The 27,678-nt window shown below is 51.2% G+C and overlaps 1 protein-coding gene across 6 annotated transcripts; it reads right to left on the bottom strand.

The window, feature by feature from the left end:
- Window positions 1-27,457, bottom strand: Gprc5c (G protein-coupled receptor class C group 5 member C). Of its 6 annotated transcripts, none has more exons than XM_051179977.1 (5): window positions 18,884-19,016; window positions 5,893-6,972; window positions 3,776-3,870; window positions 2,034-2,183; window positions 1-396 (listed from the first exon to the last, which is right to left on the bottom strand). In XM_051179977.1, the coding sequence occupies exons 1-5, from the start codon at window positions 18,999-19,001 to the stop codon at window positions 364-366; spliced, it is 1,476 nt and encodes a 491-aa protein (XP_051035934.1). In that variant the 5' UTR covers window positions 19,002-19,016; the 3' UTR covers window positions 1-363. The 6 variants fall into 6 exon arrangements, with proteins under 6 accessions (XP_051035934.1, XP_051035968.1, XP_051035977.1 ...); XM_051180011.1 differs by lacking the exon at window positions 18,884-19,016 and adding an exon at window positions 27,222-27,457 and having other exon boundaries at window positions 2-396; XM_051180020.1 differs by lacking the exon at window positions 18,884-19,016 and adding an exon at window positions 19,777-19,904 and having other exon boundaries at window positions 2-396.
- Window positions 27,458-27,678: the final 221 nt, after the last annotated feature.

Raw genomic sequence — 27,678 nt, 5'->3', positions numbered from 1 at the left:
TCACACACCTGATGCTTGCAGTGGGACAGCAACCACCTGGAGAACCACAAGGGGACACACACTGTGGCTTGGGGGACGTGTTAATGCAGGAAGGAGAGAGGAGTCGATGGCTAGCCCCCCCGTAGCTGCAGTCACTTGGGGACCAGGAGGCTGGGGTGGGCAGGAGGGTAGGTGACCCTGTGAGCAGCAGTCACACGCTTTCAGGCCTATCCCAAGGTCCCAACTCAGTGCAAAGCTTCACATTGGTGGCCTCTGGTCCCTCCCAGCTCCAAGGACAAATGTGGGGGAACTGCTGGGCCCTGCTCAGCTGGATGCAGAGCAGTGAGGGTATCCGGATGAGGTGTGGTCCAGGGAAGAGGGCATCTACCATCTCGTTTTGTTTTTCGGGGACTGATCCTAAAGTAACCAGAAAGAACAAGAGTCAAAAGGGATGGACTCTACTGCTCACATTCCAAGTACTGGATTGTACTTTAAAAAAAAAAAAAAAAAAAGGCTCAGTCTGCGGGGAGTGATGCAATCTAAACATAGAAGTTTGGGAGAAGTCTGGAGTTTCCTTCCAACAACGCTTCTCTCCCTTTCAACAAAAAACTATTTTCTTTTTTCCTCCCCTTACAACTGGTATCAGAAAATAGCTTCTGGCTAGTTGGAGATGAACATTCCCAAGCCTGAGATGGGCAGGCTCTCAAGTCCTGTTGAAGGGTCTGAACACTATCCCATCCAGAGAGAAGGGACAGAGGCAGCTCAGAGCCCAGGACAATCTGGTTTGTCCCTGGGAGAGCCAAGAATGAAAGCTGGGGCAGTCAGTCTGTCCAGTGTTGGTCCAGCTACCTAGAGGCTCTGTGGCCTGACTGTGTCACTCTGTGTATAACAGAGACTGGGAACTACCCTTAAGACCCAATATAACCCAGTGACAGCATTCTGAGGTTTTGGCTCTGGAAATGAAAAGAAAGATTGGTCCCATCCTGCCCCATCCTGCCCCATCCCGTGCCCTACCTACCCCCTCCAGTCATGGAGATAAGCCTGAGTTGTTGGAGAAAGATCGTACTGATTCCCAAATTCTAAGTACATGTTGCTGCGACCCCTGGACCAACCAGGACCTAGCCTGGCCTGTCTGTCTTTGTGACCCCACATTATAAACAGCCATCTCACTCATGTTTCGAAGCATGATTTCACAACGGTTGCCGGCCTCACCCTCTAAAGTATGTGAACTTCCTATGGGAGAGGCCCAGACGAGCTGACCCCCTCTGCACCCCAGAACTGCCCACTGGTGGGACTGCCTCCTCTGTCTATCTCTGAATGTAGCCAGGAAAAGAAACCCTTGAGAAAGCTGCCCAGGTTGGACCCTCACAGCTGTGGGTCCAGACAAGAGCTGAGTTGCTCATTCTGATGGCACTTAATGTCAGACACACCAGAGCACCCCACCCTGGAGGAGGTGGCAGCCCCTTACCATGGGAGACGCGAGCAGCGTCAGCCCCAAGAGCTGCATGGGAGGAGGAGAGTAGGGTCCACTGACCCACCATGGAGAAAGGAAGGAGTCACAGCAGGCAAGAACCCAGTCAGAAACCACAAGCCCAGAGCAAGAGTTAATAAAGCAATGATGTGTTTATTAGGCGCCCTTGCTCCTCACAGAGGAGCAGGACCCAGCCCAAGGCACCCTCTCTGAGCTTTCTGGAAGCTGCAGGTGTCACTGGAGAGTGTAGGCATGGGACTAGCCACCACCCCAAGCAGAACACTATTTGGATGGAGCAGATCACCAGAGATGGCCCTGGCATGAACCAGGGCAGGCGCCTGGACTCCACAAATACTGAGAGGGAGGGGGCCCCCAGGACACCCACCCAAACACTGGCAGATCAGCCGACCTGACCCTGAGGCATAAGCTACCCTGAGCCAGTGAGGGAGAAGGGAGCCACAAAGCACGGCGTCCCTAGTGGGCCCCTCACCCAGGCCAGGTCCTGAGTGCCCTCTCCAAATCCGCCCACTTCCTCCTGGCCACAGCTGCTGCCTTAGTCCCACAGGTAGGGATTTCTAAAGACCTGAGAGATGTTGCCGTCTTTCGGTGGTGTGGCCACCTGGTGGCTCTGGATCATGTACATGTCTTCGGCTCGCAGGGTTGAGTTGGCACTGCCCATCACCTGGCTGTTGGCGGTGGCCCGTGGGAGGATGATGTCGTAAGTGCCTTCGGACTGGAAGGAAGAACAGGCGGGCTCACAGTGGGGGGATCGGGAGCCAGGTTCCGCCAGGGCAAATGCACAAACACTCAGCTTCCTGCAGGCTGTGCCTGCCAGCCCCCACCCCTTGACCCCCCCTACCCCCATTCCACCAGGGTCCTGCTGGCAGAATAAGATGAATGACTCTACTTCTGGAAATAGAGGACTGGCTTTCTGAGCACAGAAGACGGTCCCTGAACACCTCGGGGCTTCCTAGAAGAGACCGGTTCTCTGAGTTCCTGCTCCTAGTTCCTCAGGGAAACCTCAGGCCAGCTGCCATTAAGCTGCCACTACATGACTACTACCACTCACAAGTGCCTTACCCAAGTCCCCAAAAGGTCACTACAACACTCAGTACCCTTCTGATAGGTCCTGGCTCATATAACTCTGGCTTAGGAATCTGAGCCCAAATGTTCTACCTGGAAGGTACATAAAACCCTGGGGTGGTCGCACCATGTTAGACAGGTGTTACCACTAAAACTCCAAGGCTCCCAAACCAGCAGATACGGGTGACCTTCCCACCTGTGGAGGGGGGCCCCCATTTCCAGGAGCATCCAGCCACTCCCTGCCATCTAAGACACTTGGATCTGGGAGGGCATCAATATTAACAGGATAATTTGTCAAGCCCCACCCCCAGTTGAGCTCCACCCCTAACTGGGCCCCACCCTGAGATAGGCTGGCAAATGTTTAAAACTACAGGGATGGGAAAGCCCTGAAAATCCTTGTAGCTCTGCCTTGGGGAGTTACTCCCTTTTAGGTTGAACCCAAGCTACCAGGTGATGTCAACAGCCCCCACGTCCCAGATTACCAACACAGAAGTCACAATAAACTGCCCCACCTCGAGCCCAGTCTGCTTATTAAGCAAGTTCTCAACTGCTACTCGCTTGGGTGGTCTGAGTCCGGCTCAGGTCACCCTCCAAACTGGGGGAGAGGCTGGGGTGACTCCTGTGGACAAGGTTCAGAGGCTGGGGGCGAAGAGGTATCAAGGGGAAAAGAGCTGGGGTTGGAAATCTCAAGACACACCAGCCACCCCCTGCTCCTAGCTTGCGGGTGGGAAAGGGATGGGAACAGCACCCTGCTGACCTCCTGGCTTCCTGTTCCCAGAACCCTGCCAAGGCAGGTCGCTGACCTCTCTGGCAACCACTGCCAACAGGGAGGAGGAATATATACGGAGTGAGAATCTAATCCACCTCCTTCCTGTTCCCACCGACCCCTAACTAATGGAGTACCGGCTCCCAGAGCCCAGGGGAGTATAAGGTCAAGACTTGCTAGCCAGGCACGGAAATAGGGTCTCACATAGCCCAGGCTGGTGGTGCAAGCTGTAGCCAAAAGATGGTCCTTAAAACCTGTTTCTGCATCCAAGTGCCAGCAGGCTGTGGGTGATGCCCAGTGATTCAGGGCAGGTCCCACTGCAGTGTGCTAGTGTCCTGGGTTGGCAGGGTTGATGCCACAGAAGTTTGCCATACCCTAATGCCTCTCTATCCAGCCACAGGTTCGCTGCCTGCGCAGACTCAGACTGAGCTCTGTGGCTCTCAACCGAGTTCCGGGAACCTGGGGGACCAACTCACCGGGCCTTTGTGCATCAGGGCCATCTCGGTGGGCTGGTACACACTGGTCAGCAGCTGTCCGTTATAGCCACTGTAAGGTGACACGGGTCTCTTCGCTGTAGGGGAAAACAAGGTCAAATTTGAAGATTTCTGGACTCATATCTTCTGCTTTGACCCAAAGCCCAAGCAACTCTCCTGGACATAGGGAAATGGGGGCCCTGGGGCCCTGGTGCTCCCTTCCATGTCTGTGTTCTTTCGTTAGGATGTACGAGAGAGTGCTGCTAGTTCCCGACACCATGGGACAACCCCCCCCCACACACACACACATCAGTCCCGCCCCTATAGCTCAGAAAAAACGTGTTTGTCAGCAACTCTCACATCCTATCTGGCCTCAGAGCCAGAGGCCATGAGGGGCATAAGGGCCTTTGGCAGCTTTCCAAGATGGCCAGCCTCCAGCTCCTGCCTCTGCCAGGCCCACGGGGAAATAAATACAGCTGAGACCCCACAGCTTTTTTATGTGTTCATGTCCTCACGGGGCATGGTTGGCTGCCAGTGTGTAGCCATGCAGGGTCCAGCCAGGGAGACTTGGTGCTCAATCAGTCCATCCTGAGCCCCATGGCAAGTTCCCAGGGAGATCTGTAGCTTCCTGCACCTTCTGATGAGGGTTTCCATCTGATCCACCTTGGTGGGCACCTCTGGGGTATCTGAGGGGAGCTGCTGGAGAACAGGCCTTCCAGAGGGGCCAGGGATGCAGGATTCAGTTGTCCTCTGCAGGGCTGAGGGACCATAACCTATGCAGGATTCCTAAGTGCTGGCCTCGTGCTATTGATTTTTCCATTTTGGAAAAAAGAAAAAAAGAAATCCCAGGAGTATCTCCATGAGAAGAAAAAGATTAAGAACTCTCTGGCCTGACAAAGAAGGGCTAAGTTAGGAGCGGGGGGGGGGGGGGGGAATTGGGGGTGCGGTGGGGGGTGGAGGGGTGGCGACAGGGTTTGCTGCCCCTCCCAGCACCTGCCCAGATCTTCTATCTTTCTGGCTTCCAGAATGACCCCCTCCCTGCACATTCAGTGGCCCACTCTGTGTGCCAGAAGCCACCCCAGTGTGGGGACAGCAGTCATCTCCAGGGAATAAGATCACAGACCGTGTGTCCACAAGAGCAAGGGTCACCCATTTCCACAAGGCAGGCAGTATGAGGGTCACAGTCTGCACGTGGGACCCTAGGATTCTGATTCTAGAATGTCCATGTCTCTAACTGAACTCAGAGATGCCAGAGCCAGTGTGTGACAGCCAGGCTGCATCTAGAGCCCTGACATATCTTACAAACATCTGGGGTCTGGCAGAGCTATGGTCATGCCTGAGGGGGATACAGCTTGTGGCTCACAAGCACTGGAGCCCAGCAAACAGCAGGCATCCAAATAAATGCTAATATTCCTTACAGTTAACAAATGCGCTGCTAAGGTCACTACAGCCCAGCAGGAATGGTTATTTGTGGTACCAGAGACTAAACCGGGAGCCTTGGGTCTGCTACATAAGTAATCTACCACTGAGTTACACTACATGCTCCATCCCTGAACACAGGGGCTTCAAAGCAGACAGATATTCACAGATATTCCAAGAAACCGGCTCCTTGCCCTGCAGTAAAAGATATGGCATAAAAGATGGCTCAGCCAGCCAGTGGTGGCACATGCCTTTAATCCCAGCACTTGGGAAGCAGAGGTAGGCAGAGCTCTGTGAGTTCAAGGACAGCCTGGTCTATAGAGCCAGTTCCAGGATAGCCAGGGCTACATAGAGAAATCCTGTCTCAAAAAACAAACAAACAAAAAAGGATGGCTCAGTCAGATAAGGGTGCTTGCCACCAAGCCTGACAAACTGAGTCTGATCCCCAGAAGCCACATGGTAGGAAAGAAATGACTAAATACATAAATCAATGTAATTTTAACAAACAAATGCTGGAGATGTTGACACATACCTATAATGCCAGCAACTGGCAGAAAGAAGGATCTGTTCAAGACCTGGCTCAGCTACATAGTGAGTTCGAGATCAGCCTAGGCTACATGAGACCCTATGTAGTCTCACACAAGCACAGCCCGACATACAAACACACCCCCACAAGGGTATATACAAAGTCCACCCCGCACCTGAGGCTGGCTCATCCATAGAAAATGCCTTGTTCTCCACAAACATGCTTTGGCTGGTCTGCTCTTTCAGGATGGTCTCGTAGCCCACACCTCGGGTAGGGTACATGTCCCCCTGGTAGCTCTGTTCTGGGCTAGGTTTGGTCACCTGGGAGACCTCAGGGATGACATAGAAGAGGACAAAAGTCCAGGCATTGGCAGCGAGAGCAATGGCCAGCGTGGGGTCATCCCAGGTAGGGCTATGCTGTTGCTTATTGCCATAGGTGTACATAACAATCCACACCACCCAGATGGCGATGGAGGTGGCCGTGGCGAGCAGCACAAAGACCCCGTGCTTCCGCCAGCGCTTAAAGCGGCCACACAGGGTGGGCCAGGCTCCCAGGAAGGCTCCCAGCAGTAGCAGCATTACGTAGATGAGTGCCATGACAAAGTCCATGTTTGCAATGGCACAGGGGGAGGTCACTGTCCAGTCGGAACTGCCATTGCCTAGAGGGCCAACCTGGCCGCCTCCCCGTACCAAGGTGATGATCAGCCACTCTGTGTTGATGATGACCTCCACAAGGGTGAGAAGCAGAGCCACAGTGAAGATCACCCAGCCCCGGGGCCCATGGTTCTTCCGGGCTAGGAAATTAAGGGCAAAGACGTGGGCTACCAGGCAGGAGAAGCAGATGGTAAACAGGACCCCAAAGAGGAAGCGTCGAGAGGCGCAGGTGGAGAAATCCGGCTTTACCACGCAGGCAAACACGAGGCAGAAGAGGCCCAGGGTACCCAGCAGGAAGAACACCTGGGTCCCCAGGAGGCTCCGCTTCTTGGTGTCCTGCACAAAGGGAAGGCTGGCCACAAGGATGATGGTGAGCACGAACGTGGTGATGATGCCGGCCCCAGCCACCGCCTCCAAGACGATGCCCCAAGCCCCAGAGCGGTCACAAAGGTTGTAGTAGAGTGGATCCAGGTCTGGGCTGCAGCCAGGTGGGGCATGGTTCTGGGCCCAGGCCCCGGAGAAGAACAGAGGCAGTCCTAGGCACATGAGTAAGGTTTTGTGGGTGGCCATCCTGGCTCCCAGGCCAGGTTTCAGCTGGGTCCCTAGAGACGGAAAGAGTAGGCAAAAATCAATTCTCCAAGGTCAGACATCAATATGAGCCGTATAGCTTCCCCCATCCTGAACAAAGAGTTGATCAGGAGCCCTTATTTTATGTATGTACTTTTAACGTAAACAATTATATTTTATATGTATGGATATTTTGCTTGCATGTATCACCAAGCACCCATGTGTGTCTGGTGCCTGCTAAGGCCAGAAGACCCTGTTGGAACTGGAGTTAGAGATGGTTGTGAGCCACCGGGTGGATGCTGAAAATTGAACACAGGTCCTTTAGAAGCAACTGTCCTTAACCACTGAGCCATCCCTCCAGCTCTTCAGAATCCTCACCAGAATTCATTGCAGGTTTATCAAAATGAGTAGACAGGTGAGACTCGTTTGTCATCCCTGTCACTTCTTCTTTTTTTTTTTTTTTTTTTTTTTTTTTTTGAGACAAGGTTTCTATGTGTAACCCTGGCTGTCCTGGAACTTCCTTTGTAGTTCAGGCTGGCCTTGAACTCACACAGATCCTCCTTCTCCCATGTGCTGGGATTAAAGGTGTGAGCCACCATGGAAAAGTAGAAATGTCTTAACCGCTGGAGAGATGGCTCAGCGGTTAAGAACCCTGGGTGCCCTTCCAAAGGACCCAAGTTTGAATCCCAGCATCTACATGACGGCGCACAACAGTCTATGACTCCAGATCCCAAGGGATCTGAGCCTGGTCTCCTCAAGGCATGCACAGACAAGGTACACACGCATGCACGCACGCACGCACGCAAGCAAAACGCTCATACACTTGAAATAAAGATAAACCTTGGGGTGGGGACCAACAGTGAACTTTCAGTGTCCTCCTTAACCCATCAAAACCTGTTCTTTGAATACACCACCACCCAGCACTGTCCTTTCTACCTTGGGACTTCCAGGTAAGATACTGTGCCCCTTAACTAAGCCCCAGAAATGCCCAAGTCCAGAGCCACAGTGATGGCTGTTCTTGTTGTCAACTTAACTACATCTGGAATGAACCAAAACCCCAGTGGATGGCCATACCTGTGAGGGATTTTTTTTTTTTCTTAACTAAATCATTTGAGGTGGGAAGAGACATCTCTAATCTGGGCCACACTTTCTGCTAACAGCTCACATAAAGGACATGAAGAGGCAAGTTCTCTCTTTGCCTGCTGGCCCTCACTCTCACGGTCAAGTTCATGCCTTCACTGGCCTATGTTTTCGGGGTTCCAGCATATACTTAAGGCCATTGGAGACATCCAGCCTCGATGACTGAACAATTATTGTACTCTCGGACCATGCATTGGTAGACTGCCATTGTTGGATTAGCTAGACCACAGCCTGTAAGCCATAGGTATGTACTCATTCTATAAATTCTGTCCTGTAGAGAACCCCAACTAATAACAGCCACTCAGCCATGCATTCCTCCACCCAAAGCGCTTAGCAAGAATAACCTACAGCTGGGGGGGGGGGGAGAGTTGAAAATTAGTTTTTCAAATGTACTAGCTTGCTTTCTGTTGCTTCAATAAACATAATGAGCAAAAGCAACTTGAGGAGGAAAGGGTTTATTTGGCTTACAGGTCACCGTCCATCATCAGGGGAAGCCGTGGAGGGACCTGGAGACAGGAAATGAAGCAGAGACCATGGGGAATGCTGCTCACTGGCTTGCTTTCCTTAGTTTACATACTTTTTTCTTACTTACTGTTTGTTTGTTTGTGTGTTTATTCATGAAACAGGCTCTTGCTCTGTAGCCCAGGCTGGAATTCACTACATAACCCAGGCTAACTTTGACTCAGAGTTCTGATGCTAGGGTATAGGCATAGGATACAAAAACTGGCTTCTGGGTGCTTTGTTTTGTTTTGTTTTTCATGTTTAGTGCCAACTTCCCCTGTCAGACTCCATAGAGTTCATTGTCTAATTCAGTACTAAAGAAAAGGAAAACAAACGGATTCAGGCTGTAGAGATGGCTCAGAGGTTAATAGCACTGGCTGCTCTTCTAGAGCCCAGGTTCTGGCATCCATCTGTAACTCCAGTTCTAGAGAGAAACGTGACATCTTCTGGCCTCTGTCAGCATCAACTATGCAGATGGTGTGCAGGCAGACATGCAGGCCAAATATTCACACATAAAATAAAAATGAATCTCTTAAAAAGAAAAAAACAAGCAAACCAAGAGTTGGGCATGGTGCTGCACACCTTTAGTCCCAGCACTCCAGAGAAAGAGGTAAGCAGATCGAGGCCAGCCTGATCTACCCAGTGAGCTCCATAGGAGCACTACAGACAGAACCTGCCTCAAAAAAGCTAAACGCAAAGACAACAAGACCTCAAAGGGATTAATCTTTAGCGGAAGACTTTAAGACATTGCCGTGAAATTGGGGGAGATTGCCTATTTATTAACACCAGAAAGGTAACATCTTCCACATGCTCACTGCAGCTATACCAAATGTTGCAGATTTATGCCACAGAAGAAAACCAAAGCTGGCTGCCCAGACAGTTTCCCTGTGTGAAGTGGAAGGGGTCATGGGTTAAGAAAAATTCAAGATGGATGGCAGTGGGGTCCTGGCTCTGAAATCCACCTCCATACTCCCCAGGGGCGGGTCAGGGCAGGTTGTGAGGATTTTTTCCATGCTGACTGGAGGCTCAGAGGCTCTGCGGCCCTGGGCGATGGCTCCGGCAAAGAAGGGTGGCAAGAAAAGGAAGGGCCAGTCTGCCATCAGTGAGATGGTGACCTGAGAGTACCCCATCAACATCCACAAGCGCATCCATGGCGTGGGCTTCAAGAAGCTTGCCCCTTGGGCACTCAAAGAAATCCGGAAATTTGCTGTGAAGGAGATGGGGATCCCAGATGTGCGCATTGATACCAGGCTCAATAAAGCCATCTGGGCCGAAGGAATAAGGAATGTTCCAGACCGTATCCGTGTATGTTTGTCCAGAAAACATAACGAGGATGAGGACTCACCAAACAGGCTGTATACACTTGTAACCTAGGTGCCTGTTACCACATTCAAAAGCCTACAGACAATGTGGATGAGAACTGACCCTGCTGAATGTCAAGATCATGTGTGGGAACTAAGGTGCAGCTCAGTGGTGGACCACTTATTTCCCTCGAGCGCGTGCGTGTGTGTGTGTGTGTGCGTGCGTGTGTGTGTGTGTGTGTGTGTGTGTGTGTGTGTGTGTGTGTGTGTGTGTGTGTCCAGGGTTCCATCCTAAGCACAGCTCCTGGTCCCAAGAGAAAAACTTTGAGCTTTCCACTCAAAGCTTTAAATTGACTTGGAAATTGTAGTGGTTTGAATGAGAATGGCTCCCTTGGACACCTATATTTGAATGCTTGTCCCCCAGTGGAGGAACAGGGAAGGATTAGGAAGCATGGCCTGATTGAAGGAGGTGTGTCATTGAGGGATGGGATGGAAGTTTCCAAAAGCACAGGCCATTCCAGATCAAGCTCTAGGTGGTGCCTCCTACTTGCAGATAAGGCAGTGAGCTCTCAGCTACTGATCCAGCACCATGCCTGCCTGCCTGCCTGCCTGCCTGCCTGCCTGCCTGCCTGCCTGCCTGCCTGCCTGCCTGGGGCAGTGATCTCCACCACCTCTTAGACTCCAATTCTCTAAAACTAAGCAAGCCCCCAATAAACTTTCCTCTATAAAAATAAGTTGCTTTAGCCATAGAAAGAGGTCTAACAGACAGTTTAAGGGCTCTGAAAGTATTAATGAAGCCCCAAATCCCCTGACACATAGATCCTCTGTGTGTAAGTCACTCTACATGTTAAAGAAACTAATTGTAGCTCTGCAGACATGGTGGTGCATACCTTTAGTCTCAACACTTGTGGGGGAGGAGTATGTGGGCCTCCATGAGCTCAAGCCACCACTCCTGGCTCATTTCTAATATGTACACAAAATGCCAAGTCCCATTGGATAGAAAATTTCTGTCCATAACTGATAAATGGAGAGCCATGAAACCAGAGGAAATGACACAAGCTGTGATGGTTAATACTGTCAGTTGACTTGGCAGGATATAGAATAGTCTAGGAGTTGAGCCTGGGCGCTGCTGTCAGAATCTATACAGACTAGGTTAACTGAAGTGAAAAGACTCGCCCGAAATGTGGGTAGCACCATTCCCTGGGCTGGTGTGTGGGAGGAAAAGGAGGGAGTGAGCCAGTACCAGCATTCACTGCTCTCTGCTTCCTGACTGCACATACAATGTGACCGACCACCTCCTGCTGTCATGAGTTAAAACAAACCCCTCTTTCCTCAAGTGGGCTCCTTGTCACACATAAAATAAAGATGGCTCCACTCCATCTAGACTAAAGGTCAGGGAGTTCAAACTGTCCTTATTCCTATAAGTCTATAGCTTGACGGCTGCCGGCCTTGGTAGATGATGTCTTTATCTAAATAACAACAGACAGCTCAGGTGTGGCTTACCAAATACCTGGAGGATTAAAGGAAGTCTGTTCGCTCCTTATATATGATAACAGAAGTCTTCTACCATTGTTCCCAGTTTGGGTATGTTGAAGAATAAACTCAAAGCGGTCAGTATGGACCAAATGGCCCTCCTGACAATATTCCTGTGTCTCTGTCTTGCCTCTTAACTCCCTTAGCTAGCCCTCCTTGGTCCACACTCCCCCTCAGGCACAAACTATGGGCTGGTTGGCTGGCTCCAACTGTAGCCCAGAAAAGACAGCGTCCCAAAACAACAACAGGAAAATTACTAATACACAAAATCAAATGAAGTTGAATAATAAAGATGATCAATTTTCACATTGCCTTGCCCCACCCCTCTTTTAACTTATTTAAAAAAATGCCTATGGATGTTTTGCCTGCATATACATCCATGCAGTGCCATAGAGGCTGGAGCTTGAGTTACAGTGGTTGTGAGAAGTCATGTTGGTGCTGGGAATTGAATGGGTCCTCTGGAAAAACAGTCAGTGTTCTTAACCACTGAACCATCACAGGAATGCCTTTCCCCCTTTGCCTTTTCTTTCATTCATTCATTCATTCATTCATTCATTCATTCATTCATTTATTCATTCATTTTGAGAGACTCAAGTGATAGCCCAGAATAGCCTCAAATATGTGGCAATCCCCCTGCCTCAACCTCCAGGGTGCTGTGATTACTGGACTTTATACCAACCCAGCTTTTGACCCTTGAAAAAGTCTTAGAGCCCAGCATGGTGGCACACACCTGTAATTCCAGCCCAGTGGAGGGGAAGGCAGGAGGGTCAGGAGTCCAGATCCTTAGCTATACAGTGAGCCGGACATCAGTCTGAGCCACAAGAAATCCTGTCTGAAAAAAAGGAAAAAGAGGGGGAGGGAAGTCCAGAGAGATGGCTCAGTGGTTAAGAGCACTCTCTTCTCTTAGGAGGACCTGGGTTCGGTTTCCACCTAACAGCTCACAACCACCTATAATTCTAGTTCCTGGGGTTCAATGCCCACTTCTGGCTTCCACATCTCTTACATGTGCATGGTGCACATAAACTCCCACAGGCACACACATAAAGACAAATAAATAATGCCAGTCCTTAGTGGGGCACGCCTTTAATCCCAGCACTCGGGAGGCAGAGTCAGGTGGATCTCCATGAGTTCGAGGCCAACTTGGTCTGTAGAGAAAATTTCAGGACAGGCTCCAAAGCTACACAGAGAAACCCCGTCTCAAAAAACAAAAAAGAACAAATAAAATGCTAGTTGCTTTCCTTTCTAATGCCAAAGTTCATTTCCCCTGCATCTAACTTTATATATTGGTAACTCAATAAAGTGTTACCAGTATTTACAAGTACTAGGAAGAGAAGAACCATGGGAGTTAATGGGTATGGAGTCATTCCCAGTGACCCGAAAGATCTTTCACCAGTAACAAATGTCCAATGTTTCAGCAAAGGCAATAGCTAGAATTTGGGGTGCAGCTAGAGACTGGATCGCTGAGTACAAGCAAGAAGCCTGTGCCCCTTAGAGAGTTTCTCACACACTTTCCTGGGCCAGGTCTAGTTTAGAGCAAGCAATCAGGACCAGGGACACTGCTTGGTGGTACAGCATTTCCCTACCTTTGTGAGGGTCCTGGGTTCAACCCCAAACACTGGGTGAGGGGTGATGGGAGGAGGATTATATTAACCTAACTATTTCCACATGGTCTCATCTCACCAGAGAGAGAGCCGGAACCTCTGTTCTCTCAAGTCTCTACATGTTGACTCCTCCCTAGTTCTTCCTTGAATCCTCCTTATCTCCTAGTCCCACCCATCTTGCCCTCCTATTGGCCAACAGTGTTTCATTCATCAACCAATACGGGAAACATATCTACAGACTCATATCTCCAATCAGAGGGGTAGGGATATAAAATAGGTAATTAACATGGTTAAATAAGGATCAGGATAAACAAATAGGCCGACTATCTCACTACAGGTAATGACTCTGAGTTTGCCAGTATTTACTATATATCTAGGGAGACAAGGCCCAATTGCTTTTAGAGTTCTAGAAAACACAAAAATGAGCAAACACAGTCTCGGTCCTGATGCTCGATAAGGTCTAATAGAGATATGGTAGGTATGCAAAGCATGACGCAGATGAATACACTACACAACATGGGTATACAACATGGGACAGAATTCCCTGTAAGAGGTGCTCCAGGAAGACGGTGAGTAAGGGAATAAGAAGAAAGGGACAAGGGGGAGGAGACCTAGTCTAAAGCATTCATGAGGAATTAGGGGTATGGCTTAGTGGTAGAGCACTTGTCTAGCATGCATGAGGTCTTCTGTTTGATTCCCCAACACCTCCAAAGGGGGGGGGGATAGAGCACAGCATAGGCATGCACCTGTAATCCCAGCTCTGGGGAGGGAGACAGGAGGGTCGCTGGGGCTTGTTGGCCTGCCAGTCTAGCTGAACTGGTGAGCTCCAAGATCAAGTGAAGAACCTCAACAAATAAGGGGGACCCACTCAGGGGCACTGTAGAGAGGGAAGAATGTTTAGAGCCAGAGGATGGGAGGAGCATTGTGAGATGCTGTCTCCTGGACATGAGATGGCAATGTACCCATGAATCACTGCACCATTACTGCCCACACAAGGTCAAGTCAGCAGGACCAGTCCGTATTCCAACAGGCTCGGTGGATCATTAACAAAAAAGGGGAAGAGCGCCAAGTGGGGCGAGGAATGTACTAGAGACGCCGGCAGGGAACGGAAGTCAGGAGTTGGGGGCTCTTGTGGGAAGAGAGTCCCTATGTTTACATGTCTGAAATTGTCAAAGAATAATAAAAGATACATATGTATATTTCTATTTTAGAGCCCAGATCACACTGCGGAGCTCTGGCTGTCCTGAAACTCACTGTATAGACCAGGCTGGCCTTGAACTCACAGAGATCCGCCTTCCTCTGCCTCCCGAGTGCTGGGATTGAAGGTGTGTATGACTATTATGCCTGGGTAAAGATATTCAAAAGTAAAATAATGGCTCAGCAAGATGGTTCAGTGGTATAGGCGCTTGCTGCCTAGCCTGACAACCTTTGTCTAACCCCCAGGACCTGGAACTGTCTCCTGCAAGTTGTCCTCTGACCTTCATGTGTGCATTCTCACACATAAAAACTACAAGTGTCAGGTAGTGGGGGCCCACGCCTTTGATCCCAGCTTTCAGGAGGCAGAGCCAGGGGGATCTCTGTGAGTTCAGGACCAGACTATCTACACATCAAGTTCCAGGACAGTCGTGGCCACTCAGAGAAACCCTGTCTGGGGGTGGAGGGTGGGGGGTGAGGGGATTAAACAACAACAACAACAAAAACCCTAAAAGGTGAACAAATAAATGTAATAATAATAATAAAATTAGATGAAGAGCAATTGAGGAAGACTCCTGATGTAAACCTTAACCTCCAAATGCATTCACACACACATGTGCACACACATGAACAATCAATCAATCGGAAAACACACCACGCAAAGCTTTTTACTCAATGTTCAGCAAAACCAAGAATGCTAATAGTGGGGCCTGGAGAGATGTCTCAGTGGTTAAGAACACTGACTGCTCTTCCAAAGGACACACACAAGTTTGGTTCCTAGCATTCACATGGGTAGCTCACAACTGTCTGAAACGCTAGTCCCAGGGGATATGACACCTTCTTCTGGTCTCCCTGGCACATACACGGTGCACATGAAAACCACCCAAACATATAAAGTTAGTATTTTTTTTAAAAGAATGCTGATAGCAGTAAATGAATAAAAACTGTACTACATCCCACCAGACATTGCCACAAGACACAGCCTAAAAGGAGGTAAAGCCTTGAACAGGGTGTGTGAGGTAGGTGTTGAAAAAGTGAAGGTCGAAGAAAGAGAAAAAAAGATGACAGCTGTCACCCGCGTTCAGCCCCCAAACTCACAGCAAGAGAAAGAACACTAAGTTCAAGGGAGGGGTGAGCACGTGCACAGGAGGCGGGGCTGGCCACAAGCATGGAGTTGAGGGGCTTGGAGGCAATGAGCGGCTGCTGCAAGCTGCACTGAAGCTGCACGCTGCACTGAACATGCTGGGGGGGCATCGCCAGGGTCATGGTCTCACAAAAGCACAATGCAACCAATTTACTGAAGCCACGTTCATCCAGTCTAAGGAGCAAGGCCAAAGGTAGCACCATAATGGCCACACACCCCCCACTGCAACCCCCACCCCCACAACCTCCTCCCCTAATGCTACAACCCCTCCCCCACACACACACAGAGCTAAGGACAAGGGAGATCTAGGAGGAAAGGGTACCACAGGCCACATTGCAGGTTTACATCTGATAACAGCCAGGTCATCCCGAGGCTGGGGATGTAGGTCAGTATGGGCATGTCCCAGGACAAGGTCCTGGCTTCCTTCCCCAGGGAAGAAAATGGAGAGGAAACATGTGCCTCTGCTGGGCTAGTCCCCAGCACCTCACAGACACTGGGGCCAGGATTTGGGAATGGCTACAATCCTGTGCTATTTATTTCCTCTTGCCTTTGCTAAGGAACAACCAGCTTCCGCCTCGACCTGATCCTTCAAATCTCACCTCTGATACTCAACCTCCAGTGTGGAAAACTGGGCTTCCCTGAAATGTACCATTTCCACCCTAAAATACCCCTCATTTTTTCTGCTTTTCCAGAAAATAGAAAGAAGGGCAGCTAGGGCCATGGAAACATAGTCAGGTGGGAAAATTAGGACAGTTGGGCTGGACTCTCTCCCCTGTGTAGGACAGAGGCCCTTGCATTTTGGAGGCAGAGGCAGCAGATCTCTGAGTTCAAGGGCAGCCTGATCTATGTAGTGTGGTCCAAGATGGACAGAAGTACACAGTGAGACCCTGTCTCAAAAAACAAACAAAAAAGGAAACATAGTTGAAGAGAAGGAAGCACATTAGGGCACAGTTCAATCCTACAGTCCAGGAGGACACATTCATTTTGATTTTTTACAAGTATCAATGTTTTGTCTGCATTTTTGTCTATATGCGCACCACATGTGTGCCTGCTGCCCGAAGGTCAGTAAAAGGCATCAGAACCCCTGGAACTGAAGCTATAGATGGTTTTCAACTAGGATGTGGGTGCTGTAAACTGAACCCAGGTCCTCTGCAAGAGCGGCCAGCGCTCTTAGCCACCGAGCAGATTCTGCAGCCACCTACTGCTTTTTAAGATGGTGGATAAAGGGTAGGCAGGAGAGGCCAGCTCCACCTACAGGAACTTAAATAGCACTACATGTACCCACCACACAAACACACACACACACACACACACACACACACACACCCTGCACTCAGACTGAACTTTCAAATCACATACCCTGCCTCCCCTACCAAGCTCTAAGGCAGCGGTTCTCAACCTTCCTAATGCTGTGACCCTTTAACACAGTTCCCTGTGTTGTGGTGACCTCCCAACCATAAAATTATTTTCATTGCTATTTTACAAACTGAAATTTTACTACTGTTGTGGATCATAATGTAAATGTTTGTTGTCTGATCTTAGGTGACCCCTGTGAAAGGGTCTTTTGGCCGCCGGGTTTGAGAACCACTGCTCTGAGTCTTCAGGAGTTGTGAAGGACTCTGCACCCTGAACACAATAACCACGTGTATGCCATCCACTAAGGACACAGTATCCATCTCTCCCAGGAGAGGGACAGGGCCCTACTGCCCTAGAAGCTTTATCAGCCCACAGCCAAGGCTCTAATTCAGATTATTTTCTGTACCACCCCCAAAACAAAACAAAAAAGGCTTTTAACTTCATTTCCCTGGAATCAGTCAGTCATACAATTTTCTTTTTCTTGTTTAGTTTTTGGAGACAGGGTTTCTCTGTATCGCTTTGGAGCCTGCCCTGGAACTAGCTCTGTAGACCAGGCTGACCTCAAACTCACAGAGATCCACCTGCCTCTGCCTCCCAGGTGCTGGGATTAAAGGTGTGTGCCACCAAGGCCCAGTTTCTTTTTCCATTTTTCAAGACAGGGTTTCTCCGTTTAGCTAAAGCTGTCCTAGAACTCCCTTTGTAGACCAGACACATTGATCGGCCTGCCTCTGCCTCCTGAGTGCTGGGATTAAAGGCGTGCACCACTGCCTCTCAGGCATCATACAAATATTTTTAATCACCTCAGAAATTAGCTTTTCCCAGGGTCAGCTACCCAGCCCCCAACTCTGGTCCGAGGTAGTGCAATCAAGTTCCCAAATCCCCTTTCTCCTTCTTTCTGTCTTTGGGTGAAGCCAAGAAGCCTTGGCAAGGCTGGTGGGCTGAGACTACGCCAGCCCTGACTGGTTTTGAGCAGTTACAGGTAAGGCAAGCAGACCTTCACCTTTTCACCTTTCCAGAGGGACATCCCCTTGGTCTCCATCAGATCAGCGCACACACACACACACACACACACACACACACATTCACACACTCACACATATACTCACACACATACCCTCTCACACAAAGGCATGGGTTCACACAAAGGCATGGGTACACACACACACATACCCACACCACACACACTCACACACACATACCCACACCACACACACACACACACACACACACACACACACACACACACACACCGATGGGAAAGAAGGCTGCCTGGTAGGTTCAAAGCTACAGAGCAGGACACAAGCCAAAGGCCAGGACCACCTACAGCCCCATTGGCTGGAGCAATGGCTCAGCCAGGGACACCACAGAGCATCCTTCTTTTTCCCTGGCTACATCCCCTCAGCAGATGAGCTGGAAAGATGGGTGGACACGTAGCCAGCCTTCCTCTAGCCTCTCATCCACCACTTCCTCCTTTTTTCAGTCTCAGGACAAGTCCCATTGTTTCAGCCCTCTGACCAGTGCGCTGGTCAACGAATTTGCTAAGAACGAACCTGGGGAGATGCTAACGCATGAAGGACTCACAACCCGTTTACTATCCTCCGTTCCCCTTTCATAACCAAGAGTGGGTAACTGAACCAAAATACTCCAGCATGCGGAGTTTTAGAAGCCTCCTAAGCAATCAGGGGTCTGCTCCACTTTGGAATGTGCCCGCCCCCATCCCTAACAGCACTCCCTCCCGGCCACATAACAGACACTGTTGGGGGGAGGGGGGGTCTGCAGGCGCACAATGCTTCCATAAGTTCTCTTGTCTGTACTTCAGGATCAAGATCTTGAAGTCGTAAGTGATTTATAACTGTACGTGTAAAAGTGTGGGCGTGAGGTGGAAGCGGAAAGCGCTCTGGAAAAACCAGGGGCGAGCAAGGGGTGGGACCCAGAACCTAGGCCTCCGCAAGTAGAGGCGCCGCCGTAGGCCTCTGAAATTCCAAACTTCCCGCGGAGAGATCCGGAGCCCTAGCCTCTCCATTCCAATCGGACTACTAGGTCTCTGCTCGCGCACCCCTGGAAGTCTGAACCGAAAAAGCAAGGAGCCAGGCTCCGTTCCTTCCATCCGCTCTGGTCACAGAAACCTGCCCTCCCCACGCACCGCAACGAAACGAGGGAAAGGACGCCAACCTACAGTCACAGTCGACCGTGGCCTCCCAGCGCGTGAATGAGTACAGGAGACACTTCTCGGACACTAGGATTGTGGAATCCTTTCCTGGCCGTCCATGCAGCACCCTGCTTCCCTGACCCATTAAGTCCCCAGCGGGCTTGGGTTTGGAAACTTTCCGTGAACTTGTGGAGTGGGTGCCTGTTCGCCCACCCCGGGCCTCAGCCCTCTCCCAGCCAGCTGGACTCAGATCTTCCGGCCTGCCGATGGCGAGGGCGGAGCGCCGAGGCAACAGCCCTTACCTGGGACTCGCAGCCAGCCCGCTTCGGCGCAGCGCCGAGAGCCAACTTCGGCTCCAGGCAGAGCGCCTGCGGGCGTAGGAAGGACTCAAAGGAAGGCGCGGGGCCAGAGCCCGCTCCGGTGGGGGTGACCAGGCCTGGGCAGAAGTGCAGGGCCTTCCTCCCCGGGACCCCAGACTGAGCTTGATGCACTCTGTGGCTCGCTCTCTCGCCCGCTTCCCCCGGCGCAGTGCCCCCCTCTCTCGGCCAGAGTGGGCCGGGCTGCATCACCGTGACATCACCTCCATTCCTGGCGATCCTCTGGCGCCAGCAGCGCTCCAGGTAGTAGCGATCCACAACCCTACTAACAAAGCGCACTCAGCCCTGCCCCCTCGGACTCACCTCCAGGCTCGGCCGCTGAGCACTTTCGACCTGGGAGGGAGACCCGAGTTTCTGGCCAAGCTGGAGTGTGGGTTGTTGCTGTTTACTGCCACGCCCCCGCACGCGGGCGCGCGCGCACTTGCGCGTACTCACTTTCTGGACTCGCCTTTCTCTCCCGAAAGCGGTTCGGAGTGCAGCCCAGCACACTCCTTGGTTGCATCTCCCAGCGATCGCACGCACCCACAGACGCGCGGTGGCTACCTTGGCGCGTTTCCCCGTGACAGACACCCAGCCTTTGTCACTTTCGTCCTGGCTTTCCCACGAGACACATTCCTGGCACAGTTCGCTGCTTCCCACTGGAGCGAGGCGCACACTCAGACGTAAAGTCCCTCTTGGTCACGCCTCCCGCGCGCCCCCTCCCCTTGAGAGCTTGCACACGTGGACACAGCACTCACTGAGCGTCCTCGCTCTTTTCGTGCGTGGTCCTTCCCGGCAAACCCAGTCTCCAAGATAACGAGGGAACGCCACGGCGAACGCCCCCAACTCTGTAGACTGAGTCCAGAACCCCTATAGGTTATTGGCCGTCGTCGTCGGCCTGACTACCCCGCGCCCGAGTTTCTCACATCGCGGGCTCCCCTCCCCGCGTCCCGGTTCCCTGTGGTGACCTGTCCTAATTAGTCTTCTCAGTTTTGTTCCCCGAGGTACAGTATTTAACAGGATCCCTGTGGTCCCTGCGCTCCCGGCCACGTTGTTCCTGACTCCGAGTCCGGCCACTCCCGAAGTCAGGGGACCTTTCCACCAATTCGGATTCCCTTGAGCCCCACCCCCCACTCCCTGCCCCTGTGGATCCACCGGTTGCCACCCTTTCTTCTCCAGCCTCAGGAATCTGCTGAAAAGAAACCGCAGAAATAGGGAAGCGAATCCCAGCTGAGGCCATTCTGGCCCAGTAAACAAGAGATTTTTTTTTCCAGCCACTTTCCCTGAGGACTTGGGATCCCTCGGGAGTGGGCTGCGCTGTCCTTGTAGCACTGAGTGGGTCGTGTAGGGTTGCAGTGTATCCCCGGAGGGGACAAGTCGCAAGAGCAAGAGGTTGTTGGGCCTGACAGGGGCCCTGGGGACGCGGGAGAAGGCAGGACGTCGGGTCTCAGGGTGCGGGTTCTCGTGATGCCGAGTTGCCTGGGGGATCGCCAAGAGCGCGGTCAGAGCCTGCCGGTGGCAGGGCAGGCGGCAAGGCGTGTTTGCTCAACCCTGGGCGCCCTCGAGGGGGAGGGGAGGCAGCTGGTCACAGGCGAGGGGATAGCCAGCCAGGTGGAGGAGGGCAGAGAGCTGGTGACCCGTACCTCCCCGGCTGGTGTGTGTTTGCATGCCTCTATCTATGACAACCTGGAGTCTCAACTCAATGAATCACCGGAGTTGCCAGAGCGATAAACCTCAGGCCGGTTCCTCCCCTCGCACACAGCTTTGCTCTTTTCTGACTCTGGGAGGAATGTTTGCTTAGCGGGGGTGGGGGCTGGGAAGTGGAGGGAGCAGGATTTGTAGAACCCGGAATCCTTTCCCGTGCCTTGCCCATTCCGTCCGGAGTGGGGAACGTGGCAAAAGCCTGAACTATTTCATTCAGTACTATTTCAGTGGATGGCTGCTGTGGGGGTACCTTCTCCCACTCTGTCCGCCTCCCACTCCAGGGTTGGGGATCTAGTGCTCAGGTGTCAAGGCCTGAATGGCGCAGGCAGTTGGTGCCCACGCTAGCTAGAAAGGTAAACATACTGGTTAGACCTAAGTGAACAGAATGAGTCGCCCTGGCCTCTGCCTGCTTTTCATTAACCCGGAGACGGATGCCTAACTGTGCTGAGATGGCTCACTGGCATATGTGAAAAGCCAGCTAAGGGAAGGGGGGGGGGGCGCCAGGAGGCAGGAGGCAAGGAAAGGAAATGGTCTAAGAGTGCTTGCAAACCATCTTGATTTCCAGATTTCCATTCTCTCTTTTCCCTACAGCCTCCAGAACCGTGACTGTTTCCCCCAGCTTGGTGGCTCACGTCTGTAATTCTGACACTTGGGAGGTAAAGGCAAGAGGATGATTAACTCAAGGTCATCTCAAGACCACCCTGGACTACACAAGATTCTGTCTCAAAGCAAAGTGGCCACTCTTAGCTGCCCCCCACACACTCCCACCCCCACCAGGCTGGGGTGTCTGGTGCCTAATCACCTACTGGGAATCATTTTTAAAAAGGGGGCTGTCCCACAGTGGCTGAGCCGTGCCCTCTGCCAGCCTTGTGGGGCAGCTGGCCGTAGAAATGAGGCCAATGTCTGAGAGCTCTTTGTCCAGGCACTCTTCTGGAACAAGATCTGCCTTCAAAGGACAAAGCAAGTCCCTCTGGGCAGATGATTCCCTCCTCTGGTTCTCTAAGACACCTACTGCATGCTGCGTAGGTCTTAGGAGAAAGAGTCTGGGCCCTGCACTTGAGCCAGTCCTGGCTGTGGGCTGCTGCAAATGTGTTAAAGTTGTGTAGCTCCGCAGCAGCTCTGACTCCACCATAGGAACGTCTGTGTTCCCTAATGTGTCTCACCCTGATTTAATCCACTGTGGACTCTATTGTCACAAGAATGTCATAGCACCAGAGATGGCCCAGTGCAGGGACTGCCCACCAGCCCCTGCAAGCACTCCTGGAGTTGCAGGGTTGGCAGGAGCACAGAGCCGTCCTGTCCTCCCTTCCTTCACTCTAGCTGCTTGCTCCTGCTTGAAAGGCAGGCTGATGCTGTCTTTGGTCTTTGTTCATTTGGCCATCTTTGAGCTGCGGGGGGGGGGGGGGGGGGGGGCCTCAATCTCAGAGTCTTAGAAATGCCACCTGCCACCCTCTTGACCCCCTTACTTTCCTCTTTAGTAAAACAAGAGTGAAGCCCACCCTCCAAATACAACTTGTCTAGAATGTTCCCCTCCAGGCTCCTGGCACTTACAAATGGGTCTGAGGCCAGACTCTTCCTCCCTGCTTGATGGCCCAGCCCTCGGAGCCACAGACCTCTCCACTAGACATCAGCTAATTGTTCCGAAACCACACGCTGGAAGAACTTGCTTCCCCAGCATTCTTTTATTTTTTATTTATTTATTTTATTTTATTTTTGGTTTTTTTCCAGACAGGGTTTCTCTGTGTGTGGCTTTGGAGCCTGTCCTGGAACTAACTCTTGTAGACCAGGCTGGTCTGGAACTCACAGAGATACGCCTGCCTCCTGAGTGCTGGGATTAAAGGTGTGCGCCACCAATGCCCCGGTTGTCCCCAGTATTTTTTCTATTTCACTTCAGGAGCACTAGAGCGGGCTTGCCTGTCTGTGTCCCAGTGAGGTCTGGTTGGTGCTGGTTTTCCTGTCTTTAAGCTCTCTCCCTCATCTCTGTCTAAGCAAAAGTTTAAAAAAAAAAAAAACAAAAAAAAACAAAAAAACTCCTTCCTGCCTCAGCAGATCTCTGTGAGTTCAAAATCAGCCTGGTTTGCTGAGTGAGTTCCAGGACAGGGTATGAAGCTACACAGAGAAGCCCTGTCTGGTGGTGGGGAGGGGTATGAGGATGGGACAGATGACTCCTCCCTGACTCAGTGTCCCTACCTATGAGGAGCCTGCATTCCCCCAGAAAGGACTGTCTTGTTTTGCTTTGTTTTTTTTTTTTTTTTTTTTTTTTTTTTTTTTTTTGAGATGGGGTTTCTCTGTGTAACAGCTGTCCTGGAATTCACTTTGTAGACCAGGCTGGCCTCAAGACTGCCTCTGCCTCCGGAGTGCTGGGCTTAAAGGCCTATGCACCTCCACGCTTGGATCAGAAAGATTTATCCTACTCGGGCTTGAGATGGTCCCGCAATTAAGAGCACTGTTGGAGCACAACTTTAATCCCAGCACTGGGTGTTATGATATGCTGCTCAAGGTGGGACCACAGATCCCATGGCAGGGGCCAAACACTTCATCAGGCAGAACTTACATGGAAAGGAAGTTTTATTAGGGGAAGGAGGGGAGAGAGAGGGAGGAGAGAAAGAGAGAGAAAAGGAAAGGAAGAGAGAGACAAAGGCCGGCCTGCCTCTCCAAGAGAATGGCAGAAAGAAAGAGAAAGTGGAACTTATCCTTTTCTTTTTGAGACAGGGTTTCTCTGTGTTGCTCTGTAACCAGCTCTGTAGACCAGACTGGACTTGAATCACAGAGATCCACCTGCCTCTGCCTCCAGAGTGCTAGAATTAAGGGCATGTGCCACCAACTCCCGGCCTGGCCTGGAACTTGACTCTTAAAGAGACCCTTTGCACCTTCTTAGAGAGACCCGGTGATTCTGCCAGGTCCCAAGGAATAGGGCCAGGTTTGCTTGGATGATAACACTGGGGAGGCAGAGACAAGCAGATCTCTGAGTTTGTGGCCAACCTGCTCTACAGAACTTGTGCCAGGACAGCCAGGGCTACACAAAGAAACCTTGTCTCAAAAGAAAAACAACAAAAAGAATCTAGGGTGGAAATCTGGTGACCAGTTTTGGGTATACAGTCCACGTGCTGCAGGTAATACATTTTCTTAAGATCACAACGTGTAGAATCTCTCAAGGAAGCCAGGGAGGCCCTGATGGATTAAAAGCAGTCCCTCAGAGTCAGGCATGATGGCCCATCTTGTAATCCAAGCACCTGAGAGAGAGAGACAGGAGATGATGGGTTCCTTCTTGGCTATATATTGAATTGGAGGCTAGCCTGGGCTTCAGAAGATTGGGTCTTATCCACCCACCCACCCCGAAGAAAGAGGGAAAGGAAAAGGAAGGGGTGGGGGAGGAAAGCAGGCAGGCTATCCCACACTGAGCTGAGGGGGGGCTGGAATCCCTGTGGAGGACTGGGGGTGACTGGGAGTCCCACAGCTGCTGGTATTCGGGTTGTATTTCACCTCTCCTTGCTGCTGGGCCTATAGTGCCCCGGATGCAGTACAGGACTCCTTCCCCTTTGAGCTCATAGGGCTTCCTGCTGCAAGCTGAGCCTGCAGGGTTATTTTGAGAGGATTCATTCCAGGACAGCAATTTTAGGAAGCAGGGAGCCAGGATCGGAGGGAGTTAAACACTCACACCCCACTACCGGCCGCCCATGGTTGATCTCTCAGGAACTGTACCCGGAAGCAGGCTTTGGGTAGAGCCTGCTGGAATGTCACCTGATGCTGAACCCTTCCACGAAACCTGTGCCTCCCCAGTCCTGTGTCAATCTCCCACCTTCTACGCCTCAGTGGCTCAATGGCAGTAACCAACTTCCCTGGGAAGAAAGAACTGGTTTTTTTCTAAGACTTTTCATACAGGTCTGGCCAGTCCTCTTCACAGAGGACACAACACACATCCTGAAATCCAAGTCTAGGCATTCAAGACAATCAACTCACCCAGCTCTTCCAAAAAGCAAGACAGAAGTGAGTGGCCATGCTGTTCTCTGCTCTCCCTACCTTAGAGAGCGCCACTGCAATCTGATAGCCTTTCAAGGGTGAGCATACTTTGTGCCTGATCCCTAAACCCCCAAACCTACCATGCTGATCATCATACAAAGCCCCAACTAGTGAGGGATGTTCACTGGCTCTGATAATGGCTCCCATGGCTGGTAAGTCAAGGTCCAAACTCCCTCTGGCCTGGCCACAAGGAAAATCCTTCTTCTTGCCTACAGGAAATAGTCACTCCAGCCAGAGAGGCCTGATTCTACCCCCCACACTGGCCTTCCTGGGGTTCCCATTCTCAATCCAGGATGCCCTCCCCTCCTCTCAGCCCCTCAGGAGACCTCCCCACTTTGAAGCCCTGGGGATTCTATTGGAAGGAACTGCTGAGGACAGTAGCGTCCTCTTCCCTAGCCCATATCTAGGACTCTTCCATTCTTTAGTGTTTGATCCATTGGATGGTTGGTTAATTTTTGCTTAGCCTGGCAGGCCACAAATTCTCTAAGTAAGCAAGGATGACCTTAAACTCCTGACCCTCCTGCCTTTCTCCGTCTCCTGACTTCTGGGATTACAGGTGTGAATCACTACTCCTGGCTTTATTCTTTACATTGTTAAATTATTTTTGTCGTTTTTTTGTTTCTCTGTGTAACTTTGGAGCCTCCCCTGGAACTCACAGAGATCTGCCTCGGAGTAAGAATGCCACCACTGCCTGGAGATACATTGTTAATTTTAAAAGTTGTTTTTTGAGATGGCCACCCTGAGTGTCTGATCTTCTGATCCCAACCTCCCCCTCCACCCATCTGACTATATTGCTAATGCTACCTTAGGCATAGAAATCTTGCCTCCCCAGCCCTCTGATAGTCTCTGCTGGGAACGGATTCTAGACTCCAAAGCTCTCCTTCCCAGCAGCCCCTGGCATAGGATGGTACACATCTAAAATGTAGGCACTAGCTATCAGTGGATTGATCCGATTGATTGTCAAGGGCTGTAGGAGGCTGTCAAGCTTCTGTAAAGGGATGGGGGTGGGGTGGGCTTAGAGTCCTGGCTCCCTGACTTCTGCTGATGTGCTCAGAGATGGAGCCTAGTTGATAATACAATACCTGTGATGGCTTACCTCCACATAGCATTAAACCATTTCTGTCTTTTACACAAATGATGCTTACAATCCTGTAGTTATCCAAGTGATATGTAGGATTTCACAAGGCAGGTATTATTAAAGATAGATAGGATTCCACAAGGCAGATATTACTCTCTCTTTTATAGATTTTTATAAACAAATTCATAGAGGCTAAACCCAGCCATGAGTCACAGGCCCTTGTTTGAGTGCTTTGGATTCTACTCTATCGTACTGTACCCACACACACACACACCACCTCCTCCATAAATAACCCTTACTGTTTTCTGCCTAATGGGTTGTTATTTACGTACACGTGTCCTCAACAGACGTGTAAGACTTGAGGGAAAGGTGTGTGCCTGGCTCATCTTTGTGCTTCCCTTTTTGCTTGGCCCTAATGAGACTTCAGTTAACATTTGTAAAGGGAATTAGTAGATGGAAGATCCGCAAAGGCCTAAGGAAGTTAAGTCAGGGCTGCAGAGCTATCAAGCCCCTCTACCCTCCCTTCTCGGCCCTCCCTTCTCTGCCCACCCTTTCACCTTCAGAAGCCAGCTGCAGCCTGGTCCCGTTCTCTGCTGGTGGCCACTGGCCCCACTGGCCACTTCAACTCTAACCAGCCTGCAGTCATTTGACCATTCACCAGCCTCCGCAGCTGTTCTCTGGCTAATCCAGCCACTACCAGCAGGCTCCACAACACACAACACAAAGCCCTTATTTATGTATTGTGTGTGTTTGATTGATTGGCCTTTAAGACTGAGTCTCAGGTAGCCCAGCTTGGCCTTGAATTGGCTGTGTAGCCAAGGATGACCTTGAGGTCTGATCCTCCTGCCTCTACTTCCTGTGAGCTTCGATTACAGGTGTGCTCCACCATGACCAGTTTATATGCAGTGCTAGGGATGGAACAGGGCTTCAGGCACACTGAGCAAGCACTCTACCAACTGAGCCACATCTCCAGCCCCTTATTTGTTCTTAATTGTTGTTGGTTAGCCAGGATTTCCGTCTGTAGTCCAGACTTGCCCCAAATGCATGGCAATCCACCTGTCTCAGCCTCCCATCAATATGGCTGGCTCAACAAAAAGTTTTAAAAGACCCAGTCACTGCCTACCCCTCATCTGGAATTCGAGGCCAGCCACTCTTTCTGGAGCTCAGCTCAGATCTCTGGTTATGGGCCTCATTTGCCTGTACTCACCAGAGATGGTGCCTCCAGCAGGGCAGGACAGGGCAGGGAGGGGCCAGTCAGCTGGCTTCAGGGCTGTGTTCAGGGCCAGCTGTTCCCACTGCTTCTGGGGCTTGACTGTCTTTTTCACCGGAAGCCCAGTTGCGGTGTAGCTCAGGCTGCCGGGAACCGGTGCGCTATTCTGGGAGTGTGATGGAGCTGGGCAGCCGATGAAACTTCAGCTCCTTTGGTTTCCAGCTGGTCTCCTCCCTGCTGATGAGAAGGCAGAGTTCAGGCATTATGCAAGTTCAGAACCGCTGATGGCAGTCTGAGGGTCTTAATAGCTATTGTGGTCTAGATAAAGAGGGGCCTGGCAGAGCAGGCGGCCTGTGATCAGCTCAGTTTAGCAACCATCTTTCTTCTTGTCACTCACTGGAGGGGGGGGGGGGTGAACGACACAGTCCTTTCCCTCCCATTTTACAAGTCCTCA

Source organism: Phodopus roborovskii, unplaced genomic scaffold, assembly GCF_943737965.1.
Source record: "Phodopus roborovskii unplaced genomic scaffold, PHOROB, whole genome shotgun sequence".
In the NCBI taxonomy this organism is placed as follows: Eukaryota; Metazoa; Chordata; class Mammalia; order Rodentia; family Cricetidae; genus Phodopus; species Phodopus roborovskii.
Note: the sequence above shows the minus strand (reverse complement) of the source record. Positions and strands in the feature narration are given on the sequence as shown.

Coding starts and splice junctions, on each gene's coding strand:
- Gprc5c (XM_051179977.1), bottom strand. CDS start 19,001: ATGGGTCAGGGAAGCAGGGTGCTGCATGGACGGCCAGGAAAGGATTCC. Junction 6,973..18,883: donor GGCCACGGTCGACTGTGACT/GTAGGTTGGCGT, acceptor TTCCGTCTCTAG/GGACCCAGCTGAAACCTGGC. Junction 3,871..5,892: donor TATGGATGAGCCAGCCTCAG/GTGCGGGGTGGA, acceptor TTTCCCCTACAG/CGAAGAGACCCGTGTCACCT.